Source organism: Ailuropoda melanoleuca, chromosome 13 (assembly GCF_002007445.2).
Source record: "Ailuropoda melanoleuca isolate Jingjing chromosome 13, ASM200744v2, whole genome shotgun sequence".
NCBI classification, from domain to species: domain Eukaryota; kingdom Metazoa; phylum Chordata; class Mammalia; order Carnivora; family Ursidae; genus Ailuropoda; species Ailuropoda melanoleuca.
The window spans coordinates 73,283,617-73,299,075 of NC_048230.1; the positions used below are offsets into that span (position 1 = coordinate 73,283,617).

At 54.2% G+C, this 15,459-nt stretch overlaps 1 protein-coding gene across 1 annotated transcript in view; it reads left to right on the forward strand.

Moving 5' to 3' along the window:
- The window catches only part of SIRPA (signal regulatory protein alpha), a 44,580-nt gene extending 29,811 nt beyond the window's left edge, over nucleotides 1–14,769 (forward strand). Inside the window, 3 exon segments of the mRNA XM_034640621.1 lie at nucleotides 3,514–3,538; nucleotides 9,918–9,957; nucleotides 12,201–14,769. Of these exon segments, the coding sequence (XP_034496512.1) occupies nucleotides 3,514–3,538; nucleotides 9,918–9,957; nucleotides 12,201–12,455 (320 nt within the window). The 3' untranslated portion in view covers nucleotides 12,456–14,769.
- Nucleotides 14,770–15,459: the final 690 nt, after the last annotated feature.

Here is a 15,459-nt window from a genome sequence, read left to right on the forward strand (position 1 = left end):
AGTAAGTTTCACTGTTTTTAATTTGCATACGTGAAGCCTCTGTTCCGTGTGGTCCCTAGACAATAATGGCCGGAGTATCTTCATCGTGGTGGGCGTGGTTTGTGCCCTGCTGGTGGCTCTGCTCATCGCAGCCCTCTACCTCCTCCGAATCCGACAGAAGAAAGGTGCGTGCGTTCTCCTCTCCCTCCCCAACAGTTGGCCCCTGGGCTGTCCTTCCCAGAGGGAGAGGCCACGGGGGTGCTTTGGGCTAACGGAGCTGAAGCCGTAAGGAAGTCCAGTTGCTTCCACAAGAAGCCAGCGGTAACAGTGTCGAGGCTGGCACAACACCTTCGCCAGGCTGCAGTGTGGTTCGGCCTCCCCTTGTGGTTGCAAGATAGCCGTCACTGTTCCAGGCCTCACATCCTCCCGGGACCACTACCAAATTGGGAAGCAGGGAGATGCCAGGGCGTGAAGGGGGTCTCAGGAAAGAAACAGTATTTGCTGGGAACCCCCGGCAAACGTCTGCTTTCCTCTTATCCATCCAGGTACATGCCCAGCCCCTAGGCAGGAGGCTGGAGGAAGGGGGGATCATACCCGCCCCTCCTCCAAGACTGTTGGGAAAGATTAAGTGGGCGATATAATGTAAAATGTCTGGAGAGTGCCTGGTACACAGCAGGTGCTCAGTAAATGTTAGCTCCTGTTGTCAGTATTGTACGTGAGCCCAGAAACAGGAGCCGCCTTCCTGGAAAGCTGTCGTCGCAGCGGCCAGGCACACAGCCTTTGACTCCACAGCAGGAGGGTCCAGGCGCACATGTAGGACATCATGCCCTCGTTCGTGTGCGTGTGTGGAGTTGTTACTGTGACAAGGTCTCTGACTTCAGAATCAGACGAACCAGGGTTCCACAGCCTTGTTACATGTTCTAAACAACCAGTTTAGCCTCTGTGAGCCTCAGTTTCCACATCTGTAAAATGGGTATAGCAGTGCCTCCCTCGGAGGAGAGTTACGAAACACAAAAAGCTCATGTAAAATAACGTTCTCGGACCTCAGAAAATACTTGTTCTCTCCGGCACTCTTGGAGGAGACAATTTTAAGCCAGTGTTTCTGAAACTTACTTGACTCCGAGTTAGAGAAATACATTTCGTGTCTCCACTCAACGCACACCACACTCCTGTAGATAAAATTGGAACTCTGATATTTTCTTTTCTGTCATATTCTGTGCTAAATTCTCTTTAAAATGCTGGTTGTGACCCACCATACGCCACAGACTGCGTAGTGCCGTCCTGAGCTGCCTTTCTGCATCCGGACCCCTGGGCTGGGCTCAGATGGGCATGTGGTTCAATGGTCACACACCTCTGCGCCCCCTCCCCTCTGCTCTCCAAGCTTCCCTCCCTCCTGGACTGGCTGGCAGGACTTGGCTGTGAGTACTGGCCAAGCCTTAGCCCCTCATCCAGAAGGACTGGTGTCCAGCCCCACCTCTCTGGAATCTGGAAGACGTTCTGCCAACTGATCTTTTGGTGGTTTTTCCCTAAAGTCCAAGCCTTCGCACAGGAAGGGAGGAGAAGCAGGCTCCCCTGCCCACTGAGGGTGACGGGCCAGCCCATCGGATGGCATTCATGGTGGCCATTAGTGCAATCCCAGCCCCTCTTTAGCGGCTCATCCCTGGGCACCATGTCAGGCTCTGGCACACGTGCACTCATTACTGTGGGCTTGGGCAGTAGGAACCAGGTATTCCAGAAGAGGAGCGGGGCTTGGAGAGCTGCAGATGCTGGGGAAGGTGGCCCAGCCCCTGAGCGACGGGTCTAGTTGTGTGCAGAGCCCAGCTCTCACACATAGGCTCCGGTGACAAGGACGACTAGCGCTCTCTCCGTTCTAACGACGTGCCACGCGCTCTGTTCTCACCACAGACCCGCTTTTACAGAGGAGCAAACTGAGGCATGGAGAAATTAGAAAACGTGCCCANGGTTTTTCCCTAAAGTCCAAGCCTTCGCACAGGAAGGGAGGAGAAGCAGGCTCCCCTGCCCACTGAGGGTGACGGGCCAGCCCATCGGATGGCATTCATGGTGGCCATTAGTGCAATCCCAGCCCCTCTTTAGCGGCTCATCCCTGGGCGCCATGTCAGGGTCTGGCACACGTGCACTCATTACTGTGGGCTTGGGCAGTAGGAACCGGGTATTCCAGAAGAGGAGCGGGGCTTGGAGAGCTGCAGACGCTGGGGAAGGTGGCCCAGCCCCTGAGCGACGGGTCTAGTTGTGTGCAGAGCCCAGCTCTCACACATAGGCTCCGGTGACAAGGACGACTAGCGCTCTCTCCGTTCTAACGACGTGCCACGCGCTCTGTTCTCACCACAGACCCGCTTTTACAGAGGAGCAAACTGAGGCATGGAGAAATTAGAAAAGGTGCCCAGGGCCTCACAGCTGCTGAGTGGTGGGGCCAACATTCAAACATGGTGGGTCCCCAGAGACTATGTCTGAGACCACTCTGCACATCATCTCCGCCTTAATGAGATGACCCTTCTCTCGTCATTGGTCCCTGGGTGGGGTCTGCCCGTCTTCTATTTCAATACTTGCTGTGGAATGTCCTGATTTCAGCTCTCCTGCTTACCAGCCGTGGGACCCTAGGGAGCCCCCAGTCCCTCTGCTGTAAAATGAGGGTGACTGGTGTCCCAGCACGTTGCAGCCCGCCAGCTCCCATTCAGACCTTGGGTGCTGAGCTGCGGCCTTCCAACTGCTACCTGCTCACCTAAAAAACCCGCTATCTGCCCAGGGGCGGGGAGAATCCTGCACTGGGGCAGCCGCTAGCCCGGTCAAGTGCAGTGCAGCGCACCTTTGGTGTGCAGGGTGCTTTTTAATTACAATTTTACAGTGGGCTGGGAGTCCAACAGTGGCCAAACCCCAGCAGCTTCTCTGAGGGGTGCCCCATATCGTAGGCTTAAAGTCTCTGAATCAGATGGACCCTTTCTTCCCGCCTAAGATCCTTTTTTGGAAAGTGGTGACATGAAACGAAATGGATGTCCAGCCCACCCCTGCAAGCTGGAGAGCTGAAATCCAAGCTCAGAGAGGGCAAGTGACCCAGCCAGGGTCGTATAGTGAGTGAGTTGGAGGCACACCTGGGATTTGCACCTGCTCTCCCAACTCTAGCCCTGCTAGAATCTGTCCCTCAGCCGTGAAGGGCCCTGACTGGGCCCCCGGCTCCCGTAGGGTCTCAGGTGTAAGGTACCTGGTGAAGGGAAGTGAGGCCAGACAGAGGCAGGGCAGTTGGCCCCTCCTGGGCTGAAGGCTGCTCTGGGATCTGACCGTGGCAACCCCCGGAGGTGGGAAAGGGGAAGGCCCAGCCCACGGGTCCTCCTGATGGAAGATACTGGAGCACCCCACTGGCGTGGGCATGGGGGATTCCTGTGGTTCAGAGGTGATTTCAACAATTCCTCACAACCTCCCCAGAGGCAAACCTTTGCCCCCCGCCCCCCAGCAAAATGTTACATAAGAACAGTGTGTTTCTAGGTTAAATAACTGGTTTCGGTTTCTTTTCTCTTTCAGCCAAGGGCTCCACTTCTTCTACCAGGTGAGTGCTCTGCAGGGCGAGGGTGCCTTTGTAGTGGTCGGCTGGCTGATTGGTTAGTTGGTTGGTAGGTTGGTTGACAGCCCCCCAAACTGTGAAGCACCATCCACTCCCGTGCCGGGCAGCCTTTCTTTTTCTCTCCTTTGTAAGCGGCTCTGCCAGGTCCGTGTTTAATAATTGTCTCAAGTGAGGGGATTTGAAGGGATTTCTTCGGCACACGGAGGCTCTGATTTCCTGCCTGCTGTCCACAGACGGCGAGACCCTCATCCGATCCCATTTGGATGGTGGCAGAAACCTGCCACCCCGCCCCGCACGCGGCCCCCAGATCCAAGCTGTGTGCTTTGCTCTTTCCTCCCTTCGCTCAGTGTGTGTCGAGTACCTTGGCACGGGCGGATCCGGGAATGCCGGGACAAGTAGGGCAGAGACCGTCTGTCCCCCCATCCCCCCCCCGCCCCCACCGGCAGCCGAGGGCCTGCTCGAGGCTAAGGTGATGATGTTACGCCACAGACCGCACGTTAGTTTGTTGACTCCTGTATTCAGTGACTTCTGCTGCTGTTCCAGGTGCTGAGGATACAGCAGTGAGCAGGAATCCAGGCCTTCATGGGGCTCAGGCCCCAGGGAGAGAAGCAGGCAGTAAGCATAGAGGCAAAGGGATGCGTCCTGTCGTGTCGGGTGGTGACAACTCAGGCCCAGCAAGGGGACGGAGATTGATGGCGGGGTGGGAGGGGGGCTCCGCTGACGAGGGGACATGAGCAGGGACTGAGCCAAGGAACTGTGAAGGGGGACGTGTTTGCTGCGCGAGAGAGCGGGCATGGCCAAGGCGAGAGGACCAGAGGAGGCCTGTGCGCTGGGCCAGAAGGCACGGGGAGGGCAGGAGATGAGGCCAGGGAACGCAGGTCCACGGTCTCAGCCCAAGGCCACGCAGCCAGATTTGTTACTAATTCAGACTTTCCAGCTTTTAAAGGAAAGCCCCCGATATTTGTCCCCAGCGGAGAGATCCAGAACCCCATAATCTACCACTTGAATGTACCTGCCTGGAAACAACAAATAAATTACATGGGCACGCCCCGCATGGGCCATAAATAAAAGCCATAAATAGCTTCCTGTTGGTTCAGGTCAGGTTTGGCTAACAAATGGGTTGCACGGGTCTTTCTTTTTTTTCTTTTTTTCTTTCTTTCTTTCCTTCTTTTTCTTTTTCTTTTTCTTTCTTTCTTTCTTTCTTTTTTTTTTTTTAGCGCTTTGTGGATTTCAGAATGGCAGAACAGGAGCTGAGGTTCGGGGTGGAGGCCAGTCGTCTAGGGTTTGACTCCCAGTGGGATGAGGAGCCATAGGAAGGAGATGATGTGACTTTTGTTTTACAAGTACCACCCTGCCCGGCGTGTGGGGAGCAAGCTGTAGGAGGTGAGCGTGGAGAGGTCCAGGAGGAGGCCGCTGCAGTGGTCCAAGCCCATGTGGGTGCCCTGGACCGTGTCGGTGGGATGGCTGAGAAAGGGGTAAATTCTAGATATGTTTTGGAGGTAGAGTCAAGAGGACTTGCAGATGGATTGTAGAGTCAAGGACAGTCCCAAGGTCTGGGGCAATGGGAATGCTCCGTGCGCACACACCAAGTACACTCGTTTCCAAGGGCAAGACTTGACTTCTTTTTTTTTTTTTTAGATTTTATTTATTTATTTGAGAGAGAGAGAGAGAGCATGAGTGGTGGGGTTGGGGGGAGAGGCAGAGGGAGAGGGAGAAGCAGGATCCCCACGGAGCAGGGAGCCTGATGTGGGGCTCAGTCCCAGGACCCTGAGATCATGACCTGAGCCACCCAGGCACCCCAAGACTTCACTTCTGTCCTTTGCCTGAAAACCTTTGGTGGCTCCCCACGGCCCTCAACAGAGTCCACCCGCGCCACTGAGGCCCTCAAGCCCCTCGTGGTCCGGCCCCCACTGACTTGGACAGTTTCACTTCTGGCCACGCCCCAGCCTTCCCACTCCGTGACTCAGCCACGCTGCACTACCTTCACAGCCTCCCACATGCTGTATCCTCGCTCTCCTCCCAGCCCTCGCGTGCTGGCCTCTCTCTCTGAGATGTGTTCCCGCACCACCCAGGGTTTCCACCGCACCGGGGGGGGCGGGCGGGTAGCAGCAGTCACTGTGGGCTCTGCGAACAGCGGCCCCTGGAGTTGTGTGACACGGGAGCTTGGGTGGGCACCCCTCTTTTCACCTGCTTAACTCCCGCCCTTCCCCCAGGCTCAGCGATGGCATTACCCACCCCCCTTCAGGGACAGGGGCCCATCCTGGGAGCTCTCCTGGTGCCCCTGTGTTGACACCACAGTGTATTCGGGCTGCCTCCGCGCCTGCCCCACGCTATAACCCACCCCCCACTCCCCCCGTTGAGGGCAGGGAGCTTTCCCTCAGGTTCTGGTAAACCTGGCACCATGCCTGGAATGGAATAGGTGCTCAGTTAAGGTTCGTTGAGTGAACCAAATGCATGAGGAATGACTGACTGCCATCCCAAACCACGGCCCCAACTCCCAATCTCTTCCTCTTCCGAATCCAACACTCTCCTTCTCAGTGCCTTCACGGCCTCAGATATGGGAGGATCATTCTTTTTTACTTCATCTTTATTGTTGTCATTATTTTGTTTGTCTTATCTCCCCAGTTAGACAATAAGTTCCCAAAGGAAAGGGACCGCGTCCATAATAGTAACGACAGCGTCAGCAGCTAACATCTATGAGGCACTTACTGCGTCCCGGGAACCGATCTATGTCTTTTCCTCTAGTGGCCCAATAGTCATTTTAATTATAGCAAAACCCCTCTGATTTACTCTCACCCCATGTGAATTGAACAGAGCTTCTCAAACTCAAGTGTGTGGCAGAATCTTCTGGATGGCTTGCTAAAACACAGATTACTGGACACCTCCCCGCCCGGGAGTTTTGGATGCAGGGTTTGCATTTCTAACATGTTCCCAGGTGGTGCTGCTGCTTCCAACCCAGACTTTGAGAACCCCTGCTCTAGAAGGTTATTCTTGTCCCTGTGTATGCGTAGGAAACCGAGGCTCAGAGAAGCCGTGTGACATTCCCAAGGCCCCACCACTGGCAAGTGCCAGAACTCCGGCTCCAGCCCAGATTTCCCCGACGCTGCTGCCGGCGGGGCTCATCGCTGCTCTCATGTGTCCCGCTGCCTATTTTTTCTTCCCCAGAGAAGCCAAACATTTTCTGCCTGTGTTTTATTTTTTCCAGCGTGAACCTACCAAGGGAGCCGTGAGATCACTTGCTCCCTTTGATCTCCCTAAACCAAAGCGCTAGCTGGTGAGCGGGGATGGTGGTTCCCATGCAGCGGCCGGCTTCACTCAGCTGGCTGGGATCAGACACTTCCCAGAAAGACGCGGGTGTGAATAACAACTGAGGGCCTTGGAGAGGGTGCCGAGCGGGGGGTGCCACCGCTTTGAGCTCAGAGGGCCCTTCAGGTTGCAGGGCTGCTGGAGGAGCTGGGTATCTCTAACTCCCCGGGTTAGGGACGTACCGATAGAACATGGTCTGTAATCTTCCCCGGCTCAGACGAGAGAAAAATATGTCTCTGTTCCCTTAATTGGGCACTGGGGTTCATTTGGTCGGCCATTCGTTCGCTTGTCAGACATTCACTGCGTTTATTCTTGGAATATTTAGGGCTTCTCTGATTCTTTCATTTATTCATCGGAATTGAGCCCAGCTCAGTGCCCGGGCTTAAGCTGGGGGGTTGCGAAGGAAAGCAAAAAAGACACTAGCTCTGGTCTTGTGGCCCTTTTGATTCAATGTTCATTCATTCATTCATTCAACAAATACATAGGGAGTGCTGACAGTGCACCAGCCCGTTAGAGGGTGTCAGGGCTCCAGCGTGGAGCCCACGATCCATCAGGAGGCAGGCCATCAAACAAGTTGGGTGGGAGGTTAATACACCATGTGATACAGGTGCTGGCTAGATAAATTCAAGCTAGGCAGGGAGCAGAGCAGGGGGTGGGGTGCAGGGGGCGGTCAGGGAAAGCTGGTGTACGGAGGTGACATTCAGAAGGGAGCTGAAGGATGGGAAGGCTCCCGCCGCGGGGATATCTGGGGCAAGAGTGGGTCAGGCGGAGGGAACAGCCAGTGCCAAGACCCTGAGGCAGGAGCAGTTGGACATATTCATGGAACACGGAGGAGGCCAGGGTAGCCAGGCTGGAGCAGGCGAGGGGAAGAGATGGGAGACTAAAGCATCTAGTCAGGGCCGACTGCGCACGTGCGCCCTTCTGGATACGGAGATGAATCTCGCTGTGCGCTGACAAGGGGTTGAGGGTTTTGAGCAGAAAATGACATGACCTCACCTATGCCTTTTCCATGTGGAGAATGGCACACTGAGGGGTGGGAAGAGAAGCAGGGACACCAGGGAGAAGGCTCTTGAGGAATCTAGGGAGCTGGGAAGGTGGAGGAGACTTGAGTAGCTGAGTTTGATATGGATTTTGGAAGCAGAGTCAAGAAGACTTGTGATGGTTAACACGGTTTGTAAAGGAGGACAGAAGAGAATCAGGGATGATTCCCATTTCTTTAGCCTGAGCATACGGATGGGTAATAGCAGTGCTGTTCTCAGAGATAAGAGAGACAGACACAACAAAATGGATAATTGCGTCTCATCTGCAATATTGTTCTGAAAGAGAGGAACCCAGTGTTCTGAGAATGGAATTTGAAGTTCAGTGAAGGTTTCCCAGAGAAAGGACTATTTGAAATAGAATCCAAGGAAAGAGAAGCAGTGGAGCAAAGGAAGAGGCAAGGAGGGCTGCCTGTGCAAAGGTCCTGGGGCAGTCTGAATGTCTTCATTCCAAGTCACTTTTACGCACCTGTACCCATGTGCTGAGGAATCACGGCAGGCAGGCAGCAGATGGATACATATGGCAGACAGGAAAATAGGCAAGGAGGCTTGAAGGTATCACGGAGGGCAGCCCAGCCAGCCCAGCGCTGTCAGAGATGCTTTCCCAAGGAGGTGACACCATAGTTAAGTCTTGAAAAATGCATGGAAGTTAACCAAGAGGAAAAGTGGTTGAGGGCGGCTTTCCAGGCTGTTGTTGACGCAAAGGATGTCTCATCGAGTAGCCGTTGTGAAATATTTGGTGGGTGCGTATGTGGGTAAATAAGGTCAGGCAGTGAAGGGGCCTGGGGCAGTGCACAGGGGCCAGACCACACAGGGCTTACGATGGGTTGATGGGTGATGGGTTTTACTTGAGCTAGAGGCAGCGGGGAGCCCTGGAACGATAGGGGTGTGGATAGACTTCGCAATCCTCCTTAGCAGCTGGTGTCCCTGCTCCCGGAGGCCTGTTTCTGTGGCCACGTGGGGCTTGTCATGCCCCAGAAATGCTTCTGAGCCAAGATCTCGTGCCAAATCCATTAATAACCCTGCTGCCGAGCCCCATTGCTCATTTCTGACATTATCCAGGCTCCCATCCCCAGAGTTGCCGGCCTGAGAATTTTCACAACTCCTGCAGAACCGTGGCTCTGGTGTGCTCCCCCCCCACCTTGACCATGACCCTGCAGTGAGCCAAGCCATGGCCTCCCATTACAGAATCAAGTGCATGAACACCTTCTTTCGTTAACCAGGACACTGTGCCTTCTCTTCTCTTCTTTTTAATGCTAAGACCTAGATGTGTAGAATATAGAACGTGTGGAAGATAGGGGAACTAAAAGGAAGAAAAAAAAAGGAACCTCCCAAAAACCACTGCTGTTCGCATTTTGCTATGTTTCCTTCCCGTGTTATCCATACGTTGTTAGAATTGAGATCATTCCACGGAGAATGTTGTTGTGTCTCTTATCATTTTAATGTAATCATTTGTAATAAAAAAATCTCATAAACCTTTTAAGTCTTTATCTGTGAACCTATCCTGATTTCCTTAACCAGTCCCAGTTGGCAGAGCTCTACCATATAAACCTTCCTCCCCATCCTGTTCTGTGACAAATGCCTCTGTGCATAACGCTTTTTCTATATTTTGAATTCCCCCCAAAATGTGCACTTATGAGTCAAAAGATGAGGACACCTTCCAAGCTCTTGATTTTGCCAAGCTGCCTCCCAAAAGGCTTCTACGGTTTGCCCTTCCCACCAGCAATGCCTGAATGTGTCTGTTTCACCATACCTTCCCCAGCACCCAGTATTTTAACTTTTAAAGATCCTTGCTGGAAAAGTAGGTTGGAAAAAAAAAAAAAAAGATAGTGAGTGCACTGCTTCAAGATGCCTTCTCGGTGAGATCGGTCCTTTGGTCCAAACATTTGATAAACACTTGTGTTTCTGTTGTGACTTGCTGCACCCGTATAGGAAATGGAACGAAATGTTATTCTTACCAATTTGCATGAGCACTTGAGATAGTGAGGATATTTTTATCTGTGCGTCTCTTTCCTTTTTAGGTTACATGAGCCCGAGAAGAACACCAGAGAAATAACCCAGGTACAGTCCTTGGTGAGATGCCCTTCCCGGGAATCTCGATGGTGTGATTTCCTTGCCTCAACCAGAGTTGCAGATCCGGTTCTAAATTAAGACTCCTTCCCCAGAGTGGGGCAGGGGGTGGGGGGTGGGGAGAGTGGGGGAGCCTGGCATTCCTGATGTCCCCCTTGTCCTCTGTGCGCTCTCTCCCTCTGCCCCAGCCAGGAGAGTGTCACAGCCTCCTTCACCCAGCGCACGCATTGTGCAACTCCAGGGGGCACTGTCCACAGTTTGCTCACTGATTGCTTCGTGCAAGGGCATCCTCACTTTCTGGAGCCTTCTCCTCAACACTGTGAACGCAGTTGCGTGGGCAGTATGGTTGGCCTAATTCTGGGAAACATAGCCCGATGCTGTCAGACCTTGGAGGCAGAGGGCTCCTCTTTACTTTGTAATGAGACAGACTCTGCCCTGAACCCGAGAGCGAGAGAGCACCAGCTGTCCTTGACGTTTCCTGGGCTGTTGTCATTGTTTTGGATACAATCTGTTGTAGAGAGTCGGGGCTGGTAAAAGGCACAGCACCAGCATTTGTCGGCCTGATCACCGAGGCCTGCTCTCCTGATCCAGACAGCCCCCAGTGGCCCTGACCTCAAGCTCCAGGGGTAACTTGAAAACAAGGCCTTGTCCCCAGTCATTTTACCTCTGGACTTCTTTCTGGAACTTTCAGGGGAAAGGATGGCGGTGAGAACTGGTCATTGAAGCCTGCCCAGAATTCACAGCCAGCCAGGACTTCTGAGCACCTACTGTGTGCCAGGCCCTGGGCGGCGGGCAAGGCACTCACAACCCAGCCCTGTGGAGCTTGCAGCCCAAATCCCCAGCCAGGTGCCAGCTCCTGCCAAGGAGGGAATTAAATGCTGTTACTGAGGGTTTCCCAGAGAGAAGTGGGAGAGTGTGCAGGGTCCGAGACAGAGGGGCTGTGTGGTGAGACCACAGCTAGAGTCCACCAGACTTTGGATCCTGTCCAGCTGTGTGGCTTTGACCAAAGTATTTAACCTCTCTGGGCCTCAGTTTCTTCACTTGTAAAATGGGGTAAGTAACTCCAACAAGAGGCTAAGCTGGGCCTAGAGAAGGTGCTTCCTGGGATGGCACGCCCTCGGGAGCCGAGCTTTGCGGTGGTCACCATGCACCAACCAGGGGCAGTGGTTGCTGTCTGCGGTCTCGGTGCGGGGCACAGAGGGAGCAGAGTTTGTAATTCGTGATGAGTGATTTTAAGGCGGCCATTGTGAGTGATAAGATGAGCACGTGGGAGACTTTCAGGTTTGCTCGGTGGTAGATGATGGCTAACATTTATCGAACGTAGGTGTTCACTCAATATGTTCCAGGCTCTGTTCTAAGAGCTTTACCTGGGTGATCATAACATCTTCACAGGGACCTTGGAAATAGACACTAGCATATTGCTGCTCTACAGATGGGGAAACCGAGGCCCAGGGAGGTTAAGTGAATTGCCCAAAGTCCGTCAGCGAGAGAGAGCACAACTGAGACTCAAACCCCAGGCGTCTTACTGCATCTGCTCCCTGGGGGCTCATTCTCACGCGCCCCTCTCCTCTGTCTCCTGGACCCCAGCTTCACCCTGAGTGAGGCTGAAATTGCTATCCATCCATCCATCCATCCATCCATTCAACACTGATCGGGCTTCTTCAATGCCAGCCTTACTTCCTATATTCTAACAAACACCTAGTGGATATGTGTTGAAGAAATCAGTAAGTGAATGACTATCTCCACCCACCGCGGGTCGGCATCTACTCGGACCCGCCGACGGAGTCAGTCTTGGGCGGAGGGTGCCATCGTGGAGAAGCATGGGTCGAGGAAGCACGGGGCGGGTGCCGTGGAGCTGGCCGAGGGCAGGGTCTTAGGATGTAGCGGTGCTTGTGCTAGAACGTACAGGATGGAGTGGGTTTCATGACGAGAGAAGGGATGGACAGCAGGTGGAGGGAAGAACGCTGAAAAGGCAGGACAGAGCTTTGGGAGGAGGGACACTGAGGCAGCGCTGTGAAGGGACCAGGCTGGCTGAGTGCAGGAAGCTGCTTCAGGCTGTGTGGGGATTGGAAGGGTAAGGCTGGAGGCAGGTAACCTGGGCCGGAGAAGAGTGGGGCGTGAATTAGGGCTGAGCCAGTGGGGCCCAAGGGAAGACAGAAGCATCCAGCCTTGGTGCCAATGGGGGGACAAGTGGCTCGGGGTTTCCAGAATGAACGTCTCTCCGCCACATTTAGATCCAGGACAACAATGACATCACCTACGCAGACTTGAACCTGCCCAAGGGGAAGAAGTCTGCGCCTCGGGCTGCCGAGCCCAACAACCACACAGAGTACGCCAGCATTCAGACCGGCCCGCCACCCGCGTCCGAGGACAACCTCACCTACGCGGACCTGGACATGGTCCACCTCAACCGGGTCCCCAAGCAGCCAGCCCCCAAGCCCGAGCCATCCTACTCGGAGTACGCCAGCGTCCAGGTCCAGAGGAAGTGAATGGGACCGTGCTCGTCTCTAGGGTCTGTCCTCACGAGCCTTCCTGTCCCACGTGGGACAGCCATGATGGGGACAGCCAGCCCAGTTCCCAGAGGGCCGGGATGGCACAGGCCCTGGGACCCCAGGATGAGGCTGGCTTTCGTTTCCCCAACCCACTTGGCTCTCCAGCATCTCCAGGACAGCCACCGTCCCCCCACATCGCCACACATGGAGGCCGATGTTGCCAGACCAGCCGGGGGACCAACCTGGGAACTGGCCAGAGCCGCCGGGGGTCCAAGAATCCTCATGCCTGTCTCCATGGACATGTGGGTCTTGGTCATGGTCTTGGAGACCCTGACTGCCCCCTTGATGGTCTGCAGCCTGATCTTTCGGGGTGAGGAGGGAGAAAACCCCACCTCCTTTCACCACCACCCAACTGGGGCTTGGGGCAAATGTTCCCTTTAGATCGAACTGCCCCATCCATGGAGAAGCTGGGGAAAAAAACCCACAAAACCCTCTGGGACCCGCATCCCAAGACTTGGTGAGATTGCTCCAACAGTCCTAGCCTCCCCATCCCTGGACTGGTGAGGCGGAAGCCCTGGGGGAGGGGAGGATCCTCCAAGGAACTCCCACACCACCACCACCACCACCGAGGACTGAGTAACAACACCCTTCTCCTCCTGGTGGGCCTCCGAGACTCCTTGAGGACCCACCATCCCAACCGTGACACTCCACATGGCCCCTCCTGTCCTTTCTAGACCTGAGCTTGCTTCCTCCAGCTAGCACTAACTCAGCAACCTCTCGCTGTGGACGCCTGTAAATTATTGAGAAATGTGAAATGTGCAATCTTGAAACTGAGGTGTTAGAAAATTTGATCTGTGGTGTTTTGTTTTGTTTTTTCTTAAAACGACAGCAAAGTTATCTTGGCTCTTTGTCATGTGTCGAAGTACCTGGTTGGGTCTCGTGCGGTCTATGGTTTACCAGTTGGTGGTCCTGGAGGGATCCTCTTACAGCAGAAATGGACTTCCTCCACGTCCCAGACCCTGAGGATGGGGAGGAAGGTTGCGGTGTGGCCGCTCCATGGAGACGCTTAGCCTTCTCTCTCCAGGACAATAGTGGCCGCGCTCTCAGCCGAGCCACGTGGCTGGTACTACTGCCTTCCGTGCCCCCAGCGTGCTAAGCCCAAACCTGCCCAGTACTTCTCCGGGCTGCGTCCTTCACAGCGCAGTCTTGGCGAGACCTGAGGCCTCAGTCTTCTCATCCAGCCAGAGGAGAGAGGAAAGATGCCCCCCCACCCCGCTCCCTGGCATCTCACAAGCACTGGATGCCATGCAGGGGAGGGAAGCTATGGCTGGCTGTTTCCACCCCCCTTTAGTGACTGCCCCCTTTCCAGCTCTCTGAGTTGACCCTTGCAAGAGGAATCTTCTATTTCTGCTCTCAAACCCTTTCGGGATCAAACTGGAATAAATCCAAGACAGCCAGGAGGTTGGGCAGATGCTGTGATCTATTACCCCTGGCCCCCCCACCCTTCCGATGGGGGTTGGGGGCCTGGCTGGGCCCAGGGCCAGCACGTGTGGCAAGCCCTGTTTATTCAGTCTTCACGTTGAACGGACCAACTCTTCGAGCTGAGAGCTTCCTCTTCCCCGCCCCCCTGGGTCCAGCCAGTGGATGCCCCAAGGATTCCAGGCCATCCGAACGAGGAGCTGAGGCATCTTGCCCACCAGCAGGTCCTACACGTGGAACACGGAGAGCTCAGCTCAGACCCAGTTCTCTGGGGACAGTGATTTGGCGTTCTACATGACGACATACAGGAATCAGCTGAGCCAACAGGCCATGCGGGCAGCTTTGGCCTGATAAGCCAGAGTTTCTCTGTGGCACCTGGGAGCACAGTGGCCCAGCCACCTGGCTCGGGCCATTTCCAAATTCCAAAAGGTTGGCTTGTAAACCTTAGTCTCCCTTGCTTCTGCCCAGAGAAGGCACATGCGTTGAGCATGCACACGCATGCACACACACACACACACAGAATTTTAAGAGAATGTTTTCTTGGTGCCATTTTAATTTTATTTTATTTTGAATTTTGGAAGGGGAGTAAGGGAATGAGGCCAAGGAAGTTGTGCAGCTTAGCTCCAGCCTGGCAGCCTGGAGATTCCCATACCTTGTGTATCGAACCCCAGGAAAAGGAAGAGGTCGAAATAACACTGCGGAAGGAGCGTGGTTTCGGGAGTTTATTTTAAGACTGCTAGGAAGGAAACAGGCCCCATTTTGTATATAGTTGCAACTTAAACTTTTTGGCTTGCAAAATATTTTTGTAATAAAGATTTCTGGGTAACAACGACCCCTCTGGATGTTGAGTGTTTTTGTCTTTGCGCGTGTGACCCCCTGTCCCCGGGAGACTGGGAGAGGATGGCGTGTGGCCCCGGGGCTTGGAGACCGCAGGGTTTGGGCCTCTCTCGTGGGTTTTCTAGACACAACGACTGTTTTCCCTGGCTCAGAGGGAGTCGGTGGAAGGTTGTGCCCCAAACACCTGTGTAAGCAGAATTCCGACAGACAACCGTGTTTGAATCCCAGCTCTGCCACTTTGCAGAGTTCACACAGCTCGCCTTCTCCCGGAGACTCAGACTCACTGTGTCATTGACACAATGGGGACAGTTGTACCCCCAGCCAGGGTTCCTGCACAGATCGAACGGGGTCCGGGGGTGCCGAGCCATGCTCGGCACGTGGCAGGCCTTCACTTAGTGCTGGTCCTTCCTTCCGGCCCTAGACGTCGCACAACTGGGACTGATCACCCCTCCCCACCTGTGGGATCTTGGACAAGTGGGTCACCCTCTGGGAACCTCACTTCCCCATCGACTGAATGCGGAAATCTGGTGCTTGGCCTAGAATATCCATCCCAAATGATTCTTGTCAAGTGCTAGCATATAATAGGTACTCAACAAATGTTGGCTCCCTTACCTCTCCTCCATTAGAATATTAATAATATTAATGACAATTCTATAATGACGGCCATATGATATTAGCAAGTGGT